The sequence below is a fragment of the Crocuta crocuta genome, unplaced genomic scaffold (assembly GCF_008692635.1).
Source record: "Crocuta crocuta isolate KB4526 unplaced genomic scaffold, BGI_CrCroc_1.0 scaffold62, whole genome shotgun sequence".
Classification (NCBI taxonomy): domain Eukaryota; kingdom Metazoa; phylum Chordata; class Mammalia; order Carnivora; family Hyaenidae; genus Crocuta; species Crocuta crocuta.
Genome location: NW_027529173.1, coordinates 1297234 through 1314093, shown reverse-complemented (window position 1 = coordinate 1314093; position 16860 = coordinate 1297234). Strand labels below are relative to the sequence as shown.

At 38.8% G+C, this 16860-nt stretch overlaps 1 protein-coding gene across 1 annotated transcript in view; it reads left to right on the top strand.

Annotated features, from left to right (window-relative positions):
• Window positions 1-753: 753 nt before the first annotated feature.
• SP4 (Sp4 transcription factor) overlaps window positions 754-16860 on the top strand; it is a 79959-nt gene continuing 63852 nt past the window's right edge. Inside the window, exons 1-2 of the mRNA XM_077757654.1 lie at window positions 754-838; window positions 1364-2918. Coding sequence (XP_077613780.1) covers window positions 767-838; window positions 1364-2918 — 1627 coding nt within the window. The 5' untranslated portion in view covers window positions 754-766. The remainder of the gene's footprint in view (window positions 839-1363; window positions 2919-16860) is intronic.

Sequence of the window (16860 nt, the reverse complement as noted above, 5' to 3'; positions counted from 1 at the left end):
TCATCCGACCTACTCGCTTCCCCTGAGCGACAGCCCTACTTTTTCCTTTAGTGGCAATTCCGAGGGATGCCGGAGCAGGTTTTTGGGGGGGAGGGCGCTGGGAAATGAGTAGGGGGCGGGATATCCTGAGACAACAAGTTTGGCTGTATGGAGGGCCTACCGGCAGCGAGCCTGAGCTAGAACGCCGAGAGAAGGAGCACCGGAGAAGCCAAAGGAGGAAAAGAAAAGCGGCAGAAAGGATAACCCCGAGAAAGGGGGTGGAGAGGAGGCGGCCCCAGCGCCCCGGCCCCCGGCAGGTCGGCGGCCAANCGTATTCCCCCCCCCCCTCGGTCTCCTCCACCGCCTCCCTCCCTCCCTCCCTCCCCAGACCCTGCTCGGTTCTCCCCCCTCCCCCGGGGCCGCTGAGATGCTTTAAGGGGAGGAGGAGAGGAAGGGAGGGTATCAGGGGGAGGGAAGGAGGGTTGTGTTTTGTCTTAATGTCTGAGAGAGAACAACCTTCTGGGTGTTGCTCTGGAGCGGATGGGTCGGGTTTCAAACCACGTTTTGTGATATCCCCCTCCTCCCTTCCCTCCTTCTCCCCCACCCCCTGCCGGTGTGCGTGGATCGCGGGTTTATGGAGATTAATGTTCGGGGGGAGGGGAAAGGAGGAGAGGGGGAAGACGAATAATAATAATCCTAATAACCTGTTGTCGTGGGGGGGGGGTTTGTTGCAGATCAGAAGAAGGAGGAGGAGGAGGAGGCGGCGGCGGCGGCAGCAGCAGCGGCGATGGCTACAGAAGGAGGGAAAACCTCTGAGCCAGAGAATAACAATAAAAAACCCAAAACCTCAGGCTCCCAGGTAAAAGCAAACATATAAAAAAAAATCATCACGAAACGTAAGGGGAGAGAGGGAGTTATGTCCTTTAATTGCCCAGAACTGAAGAACAGAATACAAATGTTCATCCACTCAAAGCATCTTTCTGAGAGTGAGGAAGTTAAATTGTAAATTCGTAAAGATTTCACACGTTTGAGGGATAACGTTGTTTAAAATTACATCAGCAACTCAGACTAGTAGACAACGGTGTGTATTTTCCCAAGGGCATTTTGAGTTTATGAGAATATACTTTAAAAAAGTTTCTTAGAAATTTCCTTTTGTTTGAACTTTATATTACAGTATGTTTCCTTTTTCCTCTATCTTCCTGCTCTTGTTACTATTTCTTTTTGATTTCTGTCACTTCCTGAGTAAGTTCTGAAATGTAGAGCTGTCAAAATAAATGAATGAATGAATAAATAAATAAACAAATAAACCCTTCCAACTACTGGCCTCCACTAAATCCTCCCACTTTTTCCCCCCCTCCCTCCTTTATCATCTCATTTTGGGTAGGACTCTCAGCCCTCTCCTCTGGCTTTACTGGCAGCTACTTGCAGCAAAATAGGGACTCCTGGTGAAAATCAAGGAACTGGACAACAACAAATTATTATAGATCCAAGCCAAGGATTGGTGCAACTTCAAAATCAACCACAACAGCTAGAACTGGTAACAACACAACTTGCTGGAAACACTTGGCAACTTGTTGCCTCCACTCCTCCTGCTTCAAAAGAAAATAACGTTTCTCAACCAGCTTCTAGTTCATCTAGTTCTTCCAGCAGTAATAACGGGAGTGCGTCTCCTACAAAAACGAAATCAGGTAATTCTTCCACCCCTGGTCAATTTCAAGTTATACAAGTACAAAATCCAAGTGGTAGTGTACAGTACCAAGTGATTCCACAACTTCAGACAGTGGAAGGCCAGCAGATTCAAATCAATCCAACTAGTAGTTCATCTCTACAGGATTTGCAGGGTCAAATTCAGCTCATTTCTGCAGGTAATAATCAAGCTATACTCACAGCTGCTAACAGGACAGCTTCTGGAAATATTCTTGCTCAAAACCTGGCAAATCAGACCGTTCCAGTCCAAATTAGACCCGGTGTTTCAATACCACTGCAATTACAGACCCTTCCTGGTACTCAGGCTCAAGTTGTAACAACCCTGCCAATTAACATTGGAGGAGTGACTTTAGCTTTGCCAGTGATAAACAACGTGACTGCTGGAGGAGGAACTGGACAGGTTGGCCAGCCTGCTACTACTACTGATAGTGGGACTTCCAATGGGAGTCAGTTAGTTTCCACACCCACCACCACCACTGCTTCTGCCAGTACTATGCCGGAATCTCCCTCCTCCTCCACTACCTGCACAACCACTGCTTCCACGTCTCTGACGAGCAGTGACACGTTAGTGAGCTCAGCAGACACGGGCCAGTATGCAAGCACATCAGCCAGTAGTTCCGAACGCACTATTGAAGAATCTCAAACACCTGCTGCCACTGAGTCTGAAGCGCAGAGCTCCAGTCAGCTTCAGTCTAATGGGATACAGAATACACAGGATCAATCGAATTCTCTTCAGCAGGTGCAGATTGTAGGCCAGCCTATTTTGCAGCAGATCCAGATCCAACAGCCTCAGCAACAGATCATTCAGGCTATTCCACCGCAGTCATTTCAACTTCAGTCAGGGCAGACAATTCAGACCATCCAGCAGCAGCCTTTGCAGAATGTTCAACTTCAAGCAGTAAATCCGACTCAGGTGCTTATCAGGGCTCCAACTTTAACACCTTCAGGGCAAATCAGTTGGCAGACTGTACAGGTTCAGAATATTCAGAGTCTTTCAAATTTGCAAGTTCAGAATGCTGGGTTATCCCAACAATTAACCATCACCCCGGTGTCTTCAAGTGGTGGCACAACTCTTGCTCAAATTGCTCCGGTGGCTGTTGCTGGTGCCCCAATAACTTTGAATACTGCGCAGCTTGCATCAGTGCCTAACCTTCAGACAGTGAGTGTTGCCAACCTGGGTGCTGCAGGTGTTCAAGTGCAAGGAGTTCCAGTTACAATCACTAGTGTTGCAGGTAAGTTACAACAATCTTTTCTCTTTGAGATCCTTTCATACAGTTTTTAATAACAGTTACTGCACTTCTTTGCTGACACTTAGATTTGACGTAGACCTCTGAAATAAACATAATCACAAGGAATCTAAAATGACAGGAATGTTAACTTCTGTAACTGTAGTCATTGACCCATTCACATTTGTATGTTTTAATGTGAGGTTTTAGAAGTTAAATTTGTTTTATAAAATCATTTTTCCATTGAGCTTCATGATTAGAGTCAAAATTGTCTTCTGTAATTTGGAGATACTTGAATACACTTGAACTCTTCAGAAAGAACTCTAATTAAAAAGATGTAAAGATGTTTATATCTTCCTTAAAAGAAAATAGGCTTAAAGTTGAATTAATACACAATTGTAAATCTGTTGAAGTTTTAATTCTACTTTGTAAAAAGGCTAACTTTTTTTTCAGTTGGAAGTTATTTCCCATCCTTCAGCATCTTGTTCATGCTTTTGCGTTTTTCTGTACAGTGGATATTGATGCAGTTTAGGGATACTATTTTAGGTTATAAATTGATTAATTTTTTATGTCTACTTTTCTGTTAAAACCAACATTTTCTCAGGATTTTGAATTAGTAATTCACATATAAAATTTAAATCTTATGGTTATGGTATTTTTAGGTATTTTTTAATGTGAAGTTGTTGAAGGGCAGTTAACAATGAAAAGAGTAAAATGTCACTAATTTTATTTAATTGTAGTAACGTCATTTTAAGACCTGTTATAGAGCAATATTTGTTACCCATATAAAGAGATTTCAGAAGTATTTGCAAAACTAGTCTTAATTAAGTATTTAAAATTTTCTGGACTTGTCTTATTTTACCTAGTACTTTTTGTTTTTTAGTAATTAAACACTTTTTACTGATTCTGATTTGGTGCAAACCTACTTGTGGTTTTTGTAGTGTCAGACACTTTGATAGCGTCAGGTCTCTTTAGTTAAATATTTTTATTTTGATGATAGGAATTAGCACATCACTTTTTAATGACCTTTTTAGAAATCAGTTTCAGAAAAACTATGCTAAGGTTCTTGTTTTACAGTTAATACCTAAAGTAGATGTATATATTTATGATTGGAAATTGCCAGATAGAGCTCTCTTGTCAAAAAGAATAGAGATTTACATATTCTCTTTGGATGCCCATAACCTCTAAACCAGATCTTTCCAGTAGGATTTTCTGTGATAAAGAAATGTTGTATATCCTATCCAGTATGTGAGCCACTAGGCACATGCAGCTATTGAGCATTTAAAATGTGGCTAGTGCAACTGAGGAACTGAATTTTTAACTTATTTTAATTTAAATAGTTACATGTGATTAGTGACTTCTGTATTGACAGCATAGTAACCTAATCAAAGAGTATTTTGAAGTGTGGTGCTTTACCCCCTAAAACTATGGCAGCACAATTATGTAAGTGTTTCTCTGGGTTACAGTCCATAGCTTGCTGTCTTCCTATTCTTTTCCTAAACATTGATAGTATCTTAAGTATTTCAGAGAAATAATCTGTTTTTGGTGGATAGAGTGACAGTTTGCATTATCAAAGCAAAAGTTATTTCACTTAAATTTCCATTTGTCCGTTAAACATTGTGAATTATGATGAAGGGAATTGAATAATTTATAATTTAGGTTAGGAATAGTCAATTCTTCTGTACTTTCATTGGTATCAATTTCAACTCAGTTTTCCCTCTTGTTTATTATGAGGGTGAGTCTTGATACCAAGAGTGATCTTTGACCACCTAACTCAGATTTACTTGAATGTTGTATTATTATGAGTACAGGATCCACTTTCTGGAACTATAACTTTTGGGGGTGTGGTCAAGGAATTTACCTTTCAAATTAACTTTCCAGGTCATTCTAAATCTCATTGAAATTTGAGAACCTAGGCTCTAGTCATTAGTAGTGAACCATAAAGCAAAATATGGAAGCAGATGAGTGTTGGAGCTAGTTCACGTGTGCCGCAAAGAATGGATTTTGATGACAGAGAATTTACAGCTTTTATTTCACAAACGTGTATTGACTAGCCACATGCTGAGGACTCCCAATAGGTATGTTAAGTGTTCATTTTCTGGACTTTTTTTTTTTTTAATTTATAGAGTTTACATGATTTGAATGTCGCTTAAGTGTATAAGGAAATTTAAACTTTACCTGGTTGGAGTTTTTCTCTTGAAATGAAAGATTTTGAATTTTGTTGATGTTGAAGAGTTTATGTTCAAATAGATATGCTCATTCATTTTAAGAAGAGAACCGTGTTACAAAGACCAGAAATGTACCAATTTCTGCAAGTCAGTGCAATTAATCTGGGCCTGGTTGTTCATGGATTTTTACTTTATCTTTTTTTTTTTTTACTATAGTAGGTGCTTGACAAATGTTTGTTGAATTAAGGGGTAGAAGGTGTTGGAGAAGATAGCAATTTGGAATTGGAACCAAGGCTGGGAGTGGTTTTAATGAAACTGGTGAAATGGCTTTATTTTCATTAATGTTTTTTGACTTTGAGTTTTTGGGACATCAAGAGTGGGGCNGAACCTTGTAAGTTCCGACCCTTTATTTCGTGTCCCCATTCACTTTTTGTTATTTTTTTATTGCTTCATATATCTATTTTTTTCCCCCAAATGATGTTATTTTTTATAATTCATGGGAAAAATTTTTGCTGTAAATATTCATGACAACTATTATCAGGCTTGGAAAAATTCTTTAAAAATTTTTTTTAATGTTTTATTTATTTATTTATTTAATTTATTTTTGAGAGAGAGAGTGTGAGCAGGGGAAGGGCAGAGAGAGATGGAGACACAGAATCTGAAGCAGGCTTCAGGCCCTGAGCTGTCAGCACAGAGCCCCCCTTGAAGCCTGAACTCATGAACCATGAGGTAATTACCTGAGCTGAAGTTGGATGCTTAGCTGATTGAGCCATCCAGGCGTCCCTTGAAAATATTCTTAATAGTTGACTTTGACAAAATGCAATGACTAGGTCAATAACTGAAGGCTAAAAGTTCTCTACCATCCATCCTCATGTCATTCTTAGAGATATGGGAAGGTTCTGGATGATATGGGAAGGTTCTGGTTGATACGGGAAGGAAAAAGAATTGTATGAAGTAGATCAAATGAAACCAGTTCTTGAGACTAGGGAGCTTCATGCTTGATTTTTTCTTTTTAAATGATTTTTTTTTTAAATATTTTTTTATTTATTTCTAGGAGAGAGAGAGACAGCGTGAGCAGGGGAGGGTCAGAGAGAGGGAGACACAGACTCTGAAACAGGCTCCAGGCTCTGAGCTGGCAGTCAGCACAGAGCCCGACGCGGGGCTCGAACCCACAAACCGCGAGATCATGACCTAAGCGAAAGTCGGACGCTTAACCGACTAAGCCACCCAGGCGCCCCCATACTTGATTTTTTGAAAAGAGAATGTTACAACGTAAGGGAATCTCTTTCCTTGGTATTGAATTTGGCATAATGTGTTTCTGTGGTTTGGTCTCCTCTCAGAATCTTGACTTCCAGGCTGAGTATCTAACATTTAATTAGTTAAAGTCGTAGAAGGAACTAAGTACATGTTGCCCTTACTTACTGTTTGTTTCCTTGTTGGATTATTAGTTGGACTTTGAGTGAAGGAAAAGCAGAAATCCCTTTTTAAGAGCAAAGGTAACTAATCATTCTTCTGGTTTAAGAACATCCTTTGTTTTAACTAAGTGAGGAAAGTAAGATTTTTGTTCTAAGAACTACCCGTTCACACACTGTGTTCAAGTAGCCAAAGAGCCCTAAGTAAAATGAACGTCTCCAGTAATGTATCTTCAGGAGTTACATCTTGTTAAAGAATTTAGAACATGTAGGGACCATTGATAGCTAAATCTGTAATTACCTTGCATTGGCTAGTGATTTTATTTGGTTTTGGCCTTAATTGTTATATATTGTAAAAAATCATGTTTTGCTTGATGGATAGATATTTCTTTGTCAATTTCAGTGATAATTAACATTTTTAGGTTAATTCTTACACAAAGGAAGTTCAAACTTGAAGATAAGATGTTGCTGGCCCTTTAAGAACTTGACGCTAACCTTTCTTTATTTTGGGGGGGATTTAAAGTATGAAACCTGAGGATGTAGCAGAATCATTAATGGGAAGGCCAGTTCTTCATAATTAGGGAAAATGGGGGCCAAAGAAAAGAACTGACATATATATTTAATTTAAAAACTTCATCTTGTACAATCAATTTATTACGCAAACTCTTTTTAAATGTTTATTTATTTTCAGAGAGAGAAAATGCGGAGCGGGGGAGGGAGTTGACAGAGAGAGATGAGGGAGAATCCTAAGTAGGATCAGCACTTGTCAGTGCCTAGGCCAATGCAGGGCTCCATCCCGTAACTCTGAGATCCTGACCTGAGCCAAAATCAAGAGTCAGATGTTTAAGCCACTGAGTCACTCAGGTACCCACACCAAACTTTTTTATAGAGTTACTTAGTGAAGAAATTGATTTTAATGCTCATATTTCTTTTGGTATTCTACTAATTTGGATTTTCTTAGAAGGCATCCTAACGTATACATGTGTTATACTTATATACAGATTTATATACATATATACATATTTGTGTGTAGAGCTATACATATGCCTAGTGTGTTCGTTAATTTTTTTTAAGAAAATCAAGTTTGCTCTTGCAGTTTTATTTCTCTAAAATCTTCTATACTGTTTGTTACATATGGAATTCATTATGAAGAATTTGCATCTTGTACACTGTACAAGTGATTTAGGTGCTGATTTACCAAGTTGGTTTTACCCATTAGATAATGTACAGCATGACCTTTAAGATTTGTCGATGATGACATAACAATATCGTTGCCAATTTTTTGTTCTTCATGGAAGATGAAAAGGTATCCAGTGTAGAGCCACATTAATTTTTCAAAGGGCATTTTGTAGAGGCATTTCAGAATAGAGAGGGGTGCAAGGGAAAATAGAGTTTTAATTATCTTTGAATCTGAATCAGGAAACAATAATACTTAAGGAATATTGGAGCAGGCATAAAAGCAAGCTGAAAAGCAGAAAAAGCAGGCTTGATTAAGAAGGAAGATAGGGGAAAAGTGCTATACATAGATTTCATAGAAATAACAGGTTTACAAGATGATAGAATTTTAGTTTAAAAGGATCTTTGAGGTTATTGCTCACTAGTTGCAGCCGTTGGGTATAGCTGCTAAAGTCTACTTATAAAGGGATTTTGTATTTTTCTTTTATAAGTGAAAGCAGAAATAACAGGTTAAAAGTTTTACAGTCCTACATTAAGTGCTGGGGATGGCATAGTAAGGATTGACAATAAAAGGGGGAGCCTGGCCTGATATGAAACCATATGTGGGCTTTTCTGTACTCTCTTGATTTAGTTTTGATGGGATATTCATAATGCCTGTCAGCTTGCTACCTAATGAGTCAGTAGATTGTGGTAAAGGGAAACCTGTTGAACCACAAATTGCTTATGTATGTGTGTGTTGAGATAAGACTTAATGAAACCATAGTGAAGGTAACTTGAAGATAATTGAGCATCTCTCCCCCACCCTCATTCCTTAGTGGTATTTTAGAAAGGAAGAAATTGAAGCCCAGAAAAGTTTAATGACTTGTACTTTTGGGAAAAGTGAGGACTCGAATCTTGACTGTTGCTCTAGTCCTCTTTCTACTGTATTGCTGGCATTGTTATTCAAATCTTTCAGTAGTAAATGAGTAAATATAGTTGAAGTTTAGGGACCAGAGAGGGAGAGTATCTAGCTTGACTTTGTGTTCTCCCCATAGGTTGTGTCTGTTGCCGCTGGATATTCAGCTTTAGTATATTGAATAGAGTGTTGGTAAAAAGCACAATTCTGTAGGTCTCCTTGTTAATGAGCTTAATGTTGGAATCTTAGTAGCATTGTTTTGTACTTTCTTGAAAGAGCAAAGTCAGAACTAAAGAGATTAGTAAATTGTATATGTAGGTTAAGCAAATCCTCAAGCTGTCAAGATACGGTCTCCATTAAAAAAAATTTTTTTTAGTGTATTTATTTATTTTGAGAGAGAGAGGGAGAGCACAAGCAAGGGAGGGGCAGAGAGAAGGAGAGACAGAATCCCAGGCAGACTCCACACCATCAGCACAGAGCCCGATGCAGGGGCTCGAACTCATAAACCCAAGATCATGACCTGAGCTGAGATCAAGAGTTGGATGCTTAACTGACTGAGCCACCCAGGTGCCTTCATTTTTTTTTTTTTTTTTTGTAATATGAGACTTGTGGAGAATGAAAACAAACATATATTGTTTACCTTAGAGCTTGCTAGGTGCTAGGTTAGGTTAGGGTTAGGATTTTGTATTCCAATAAAATCCTCAATATCTTTTAAGATGGTCTTATTGGGCCCATGTTACAGATAGCCTCATGAGCTTTAAGAAGATTTGCCCTCTAGGGGAACCTGGGTGACTCAGTAGGTTAAGTGTCCACCTTTGGTTTAGGTCATGATCTTGCCCTTCCTGGGTTCCCGCCCGCCTCAGGCTCTGTGCTGACAACTTAGAGCCTGGAGGCTGCTTCAGATTCTGGGTCTCCCTCTCTGCCCCTTCCCCACTGACACTTTGTCTGTCTGTCTCACTCACTCACTCTGTCAGAAATAAACATTAAAAAAAATTTTTAAAAGAAAAAATTTGCCCCAGTGGTAGAGCCATGATTTAAAATCATCTCTGATTCCAAGGCCTTTGTTTAGGAGACATAATATAAAAGGATGAGTTCAGAGGTAAAGTCTATTTTTTACTCTTTTGTGCCTGTATGTAAATTTAAGACCTATAGAGGGTAAGTGTTTTTGAAAATTGAAATGCTGACTCTGCAGTTAAAATTTCTTCTAGCTCTAACATTCTGTAGCATGGACAATTATGACCAAAAGTACTGAAAGAAATGGTAAATAGAAACTAGTTTGGCTGCATGGAGACCTTGCTGTTAAACTCAGAATTTAAAATAGTATCCGTGGAAGGTAGAAGGAAGGACATAGGATTAAGAATGAAAACAAAGAGGGGTGCTTGGGTGGCTCAGTTGGTTAAGTGTCTGACTTCGGCTCAGGTCATGATCTAGCTTGTTCGTGGGTTTGAGCCCTGCATCGGGCTCTGTGCTGACAGTGCAGAACCTGGAGCCTGCCTCGGATTCTGTGTCTCCCTCTCTCTGCTCCTCCCCTGCTTACGCTCTGCCTGTTTCTCTCTATCAAAAATATATAAATAAACATTAAGAAAAAAGAATGAAATCAAAGAGCAGTTTGACATTTTAAGAGTAATGTCAGGAAAGCAGAAATTCATAATAAAGTAGGCTTTTAAGACAATTTTAAACAACTTGTAAGGCTTCAGATCACAGCAAAAGACGCATTGCCTAAACGAAATGGTGTAATATGGAGAAACACAGAGCTGCTGGACTGTGCTTCTGTTAACCAGCAAGGAAAATGCAGTTCCACCTAAAATGACTGGACCTGTATTCACTGAGATTATTTGTGCAATGTAAGTGAGTAGATAAGAGACATTTATTTGCTTTTTGGAAGTCAGAATGGTCCAGATAAATGCCATCCTAGGGTCAGAAGGAACTTTCAAATACAGTTTCAGGCTAGTATCAATAACTTAAAAATTATGCGCATGGAAAAATTGAGCATGAATAAGCACCTTACCTTTTGAAAACATCCTATACTGCAAACAGATGAGTTTGTTAACATCTTTAACAAAGTCCCTGAGTGAATTATTCAGTAGTTGGCTGGTGAGCATTTAAAAAAGAATTCAGAGATAATTGGGAACTCATATGGCTTCACTAAGAAACTAGCTTTATGTATTCTTTCTCTAAGGTTTTCAGAGGTGTATAGAAAAGAAATAATGCTGCCACAACATATTTTGATTTCTGCATTGATAGTCATGATGTGTTTAAAGGCTCATACCTGGTTTCTCAATTATATGAGAGATGATTGTCTACACCAGTGGAAGTCCTTGGTATTATGGCATAGGGTTCTGTCCTTGATACAATCCTGTTAAGTATTTTTTTTTAAATACTAAACTGAAGGATGGCCTATTTAATTAAAGATGAGACAAAGCTGGGAGACTTTGCTTATATTATGATGGGGATAGACTTCAGATTCAAAGTGATCTTAATAGTCTGGAATGCTGGGTCAGAATTAGCAAGATAAATACAACGGATCCTCTGTTTAAAAGGGTAGGGAAATTGTATACCTACAAGATGAACCTAGGTTGGCATTAGGACATGTGAAGGTGATTTGGGATTTATTGGCTCGATATGAACCAAGAGTAAAGTTCCTCCGTTGTGTTTGTCAGACCATTTCTGCAATATTGTGTGCTTTGCTAGTTGTGGCACATTTTAAATGAGACACTGACAAACTGGCAAGCATATCAGGAGGGATTCCTGGAATGCAGAGTGCGGAAAACATTTCACACTAGCAATAATTGAAGAGTGGGGGGGTTTATTGTTAAAACAAGAGAAGGTGTGACTCCTGTCTTTGGATATAGGAAAAGTTTTGTTTTTTTAATCTGTTTTGTTTGATCCTGGGAAATCAGAAGAATATGTATATGTACACACATGGACTAGTGCTGTAGAGTAATGGAATGGTTTGTTTCATGAAGTAGTGATCTTCCTGTATTAAAGGTTGGACGTCCGTCTATCAGAGATACTGTAGAATGTAGAAGAATTTCTTGTATAGGAAGTTTGATTAGGTAAACTGCAAGTCTTCTTATCTAAAATTGAAGATTCTATGACTATTTGATTATATGGTCCTATTCCTGGGTACTTCCATCCAGCATATGGTGAGAGTTCTCTAGAAGTCTTAGTTAAACTTACATGACTGACCAAGTATTTAGGGATTTTAGGATGTGGGGGTTGAGGGTCACATGCACCGCTTTTCTTATTACAGAGGGAGTATAATTAAGGAGAATTGTATTGAGTAATAAATGTAATATTTTTAATTCATAAATAGATTTCTTCATTGTTAGACTTTCTGCATGCTTAGATGCTGTTTTTCTGTTATTTGCACTTTTATTTGGTGACTGTAAAGCATTACTATTTTAAACATGTACATTGTTGTCCAACATTGAATTTGTAGTTAGGATATTTTATCTCAGTGGCTCTTTAACAATATTTTAGTCATGTTTCTGATATTGTCACTTTAGTATGAACAATGTGATTACTTTTTCTTGAGTGCAATTGGAGAGCATTTGGAAAATTGGGATCCTAATAAAGTTCAAACTCTGAATGTACTCACAACTTAGAATTTGTTAGTTTACCCGGTGGAGTGAACAGATCCAATAGGTCTTTCTTTTTGGCTCAGAATATCTAGCACTTAGGTGTTTTTAAAAAAAAAAATGATGCAGAGGCATCTGGGTGGCTCAGTTGGTTAAGTGTCTGACTTCGGTTCAGGTCATAACCTGGAGGTTTGTGAGTTCAAGCCTCATGTGGGGCTCTGTGCTGACAGCCCAGAGCCTGCAGCCTGCTTCAGATTCTGTGTCTGTTTCTCCCTCTGCCCCTCCTCCACTCATACTCTGTCTCTCTTGCTCTCAAAAATAAAGAAACATAAAAATTTTTTTTAATTATGTAGAAAATATTAAACCCATCAGGCAAGATCACTGTGTATTGAAATATTTTCACATCAAGATAAAATTACAGTTTTCCACAACCCATTGCTAAAATAAAGAGTTTTGAAAAAGACTTAAAAAATTAGAGACTTGAGACTCTTTTAAATAGAAAAACTGTTACTTGAGATATATGAAGGTTCTCTTTTCCTTAGGTTTAATAGGAGTAAGGACTATCTGTTTTATGAGTGGTGTGGTGAAAGTAGTAGTTTTATTATTACTGCAGACATGTGTACTGAGAGGCTTCCTAGAAGACAGGTATTTTGTGTTCTAGGTGATAATCAGGTGTGGCCAGAAGAGGAGACACAGGAGAGGTACAGAGAAAAAAAGTTTATTATACTCACACGTCCTAGAGAGATTGTCACCGTACACTGAGAGGGGATCACATGGCAGGGGCTGCCAAGGGAGCTGTCTCGGGAGCAGAGACAGCGAGGACCCACGGGCAGATGCTTTTATTGGGGGGTCAGGATGGACTCCATAAGAAAAGACATGAGGGTCTTTCATCTAAATGTTACTAGGTCACAGTCAGGGGAAGGTAGGAAGGGAACTGAAGGCCGGAGCCACCCCTTATCATACTGCTGGTGCCTGGGCAGGGTGCTCACAGACTACTTGAGGAGATGTGCAGGCAGCAGGAAAACATTTTAGAATTAATAATACAACAGGACCAAGAAGTAGAACTCTTACATTTTTGTTTAGGTGCTGCTCTGTATTAGTTTTTCCATCGTGGGCAATTTGTTCCTTTTCTCATTTTAAAATGGTGGTATTAGGGGCGCCTGGGTGGCTTAGTCGGTTAAGCGTCCGACTTTCGCTTAGGTCATGATCTCGCGGTTCGTGGGTTCGAGCCCCGCGTCGGGCTCTGTGCTGACTGCCAGCTCAGAGCCTGGAGCCTGTTTCGGAGTCTGTGACTCCTTCTCTCTCTGACCCTCTCCTGCTCACGCTGTCTCTCTCTCTCTCTCTCTCTCCTAGAAATAAATAAAAAACATTAAAAAAAAATTAAAAAAAAATAAAATGGTGGTATTAATTCCTTTGCTTTTTACCTCATAGAGTTGCAAGGACTAGATGACGTCATATGTACAAAAAACTTAACTATAATGAAGAAAACTATACAATTGTCCCTTAAACAGCATCGGGGTTAGGAGTGCTGGCCCTCACACAGTTGAAATTTTGCATATAACTTTTGACTCTCCTAAAACTTTACTAATAACCTATTGTTAAGTGAAAGCCTTAATTATAACATAAAGAGAGTCACTTAACATATTTTTTATGTTGTATGTATGATATACTGTATTCTTAAACCAGAGAAAATGTTATTAAGAGAATCATAAGAGAAAATATATTGTTAGTACTGAATTTATTGAGAAGAATCTGCATGTAAGTGGACTCGTGCAATTCAAACCCATGTTGTTCAAGGGTCAACTATATGACCGTTGGAAGCTGGTAAAATCTGTTTTCTCGTTGACTGGAAGAACGTGAAGTAGTAAAGTGGGAGAATGAGTAGTTTTAGGTAGGATATTAGCTGGAGTTAAGTATCAGATGCAGATGAGAAAGTTGTATAAAAGGAATGTCAGAAACCTTTGGAGTGCAACTAAGGATGGAGAGAGGTGTATCTAGAGGTGGAAAAAAAGCAGTATGTTTAATTGTACAAGATCTATGTTGTCTGCTGCATGCTCAGTCTGTGGTAGACTCTGAAAGTACTCACCTGTCTTGAAAGGATGCGCATATTGGGGAGGTGAGAGGCTTACATACATGAAACAATTACAGGGCAGTTACGGTTGCATAGGAGAGTTTATACTTAAATACTTAAGATCTGGAGAACAAGTTTTGAGAGCTCAGACAAGTGAAATCAGTGGATTGGAGTAAACAAGGAAGGCTCTGTGTGTCGAAAATAGGTCTTGAACCAGGCCTTGAAGATTGGTTTGGAAAGTGGACGTTTGAGACTGTATATAGAGAGGTGAAGACCGAAGTGTCTTGAGCCAAGCAGCTGAACTTGAAAAGCAAAAAGCCCTCCCTTGGAAGCATGTACCTAACACAGTGAATGGCATTCTCTCATCTGTGCTCCATAGCAGCGTCGTGGTCTCACAGAGAGGCCCAGGGTACGCCAGGCAGGCAGCCTGCCACCTCTGCTTCGGACTCATCGTGTGTTTACTGGACTGTTCCCTAACATTATTTGAAGAAGGGACTCTGCCAAAAGAATAATAAAAGTAAGTTTGAAAAATTTGAATCTCCTGGATGAAAGGGATTGAAATGGAAAGATTTGTGAAGGAATGATATTATTAAAGTGTTTCTCTATAGATGAAAGTGTGGAAAAGTTAGAATCAGGAGCCCAGTAGAAAGCATGTTATTGGAGTAATTTAGTCATAAATTCACAATGGCCTTTAGAAAGACTGTGGCAGTGAAGTTGCTTAAATTCAAAAAACAGGTTGTCAAACTTCTCTAGTACAGAGAACGTTGACCTGAAAGAAGTGGTAGCAAAAACATCAGGTTTGCTGGTTCTTTTTCTCTTTTCTTTATCAAGGATAGTAATAGGCATTGAGAAATTGAAGATGAAGTGAGACATGTTTGGGGCATCTGGGTGGCTCAGTCGGCTAAGCGTCCAACTTTGGCTCGGGTCATGCTCTCATGGTTTGTGGGTTTGAGCCCCGAGTCGGGCTCTGTGCTGACAGCTAGCTCAGAGCCTGGAGCCCGTTTCGGATTCTGTGTCTCCCTCCCCCTCTGACCCTCCCCTGCTCATGCTGCCAATCTCTCCCTCTCTCAGAAATAAATAAAACATTAAAAAAAAAAAAGTGAGACAGGTTTGCTGCTCTCACAGAATATATGATCTCTTACAGAGACATACTGTATTTTATTTCTTTGCTTCTAAGACATACTTACTTTTTTTTTTTTTAACATTTTAACATCTTTGAAATTGAAATGGACCTTATAGTCAAAGGCAGGTTATGACTAGTGAATCTTTTTCTCCTTACAGTCACTTGCATCTTAGAGTCAATGGAATGCCATGAATATACAGTAAATTACAATATGGCATTTGGTTTATAAAGGCTATGACTGAGGTTTTAGAAGCCCACAGGAAAGAAAAACTAGTTCTGCTTTCTTCTAGGGTTCTGGAAATGTTTTCATGGAGAGGGGCCATTAATGGATTACTAAAATTCTGCCAGGTCAGGTGGAGGAGGGCCATTGTAGGTTATGTTGGATTTTACATGCAGTTTGGAAATTCGTTTTAGGAATTTTCTACAAATGTTGCACCATTCAGACTGGGATCAAGAAATATTAACATACATTAACGTTGAGTTGTAAACTTCCTGTGGGCAGATGTTGCGTCTTATATGCTCTGTGGTATTTTTCTAAGATATTGTTTAGTACATTATAATCTCGATACTAAACTAGGAGAAAGGAGAACTTGGATTTCATAGGAGAATGGGATCAATAGGTCCTTGGAATAGATTCGAGATGAATACTTAAAAAAGGAACGAGAGAGTTATGATCCTAAAAGAAAAAGTGGTTAGTAAAATGAAATAAAAGGAACTTAGATCTGTTTCATGTGTTTTGGTAGACAGTTGCAGGTGAGAATCTTAGCCATTAGGGCAGTTTTGAGGAGAATCCAAAGGTACTTAAAGGTTACGGGTTGTTTCTGTCCCACTGAATTTATTATGTCCCTCTGAATTCATAGTATGGCCAGAGAGAGTTTAGTACAGTTCTGTAAATAATGAGTCAAGTCACCATAGCTTTTTGTTCACAGAAGCGGAGCTGCTTTTGCACAGGAGTATAGGAACCAGATAGTGATCTATGCTGTGGTAAGTGGGTGCCTGTGCCTGGTGTGGGAGTGGGAGAGGGGGGTGGAAAATCTTTGTTTGCTTATAGCTGAGGATGTCTAGGCCAAGGAGTTGAGGAAGAAGAGGGAAGAAAAAAGAGGAGATGCATTTAATGACAAGTACTTACTGAATTTATATCAGAGAAATGATTCTACTTAAAGTGGTTTTTAAATCCTCTACATATTCCCATATATTTATTTACCTTTACATATGTACCAATTTGAGATGTTAACATTTGACGGATATTTGTGATAAGTACTACAAATTATAATATGCTTGTTGAAGCAATAATTTATTCTAATTTTGTCATTGTTGTGATGTAGTTTTATAAAGTTAAATCATGTTGAATTTTTATTTCTAGAATTTCTCGCATCTTTTTTTTTCATTGGCAGGATATCAGTACCTACACTGATTTTAATGGTAGGGCAGGTAAATGGTTTTGGTAACCTCTTGATAGACTTTCATCCATTTCATGGCTTCTCTGCTGGGAGACTACATTCCTAAATCCAGCAACCAGCTA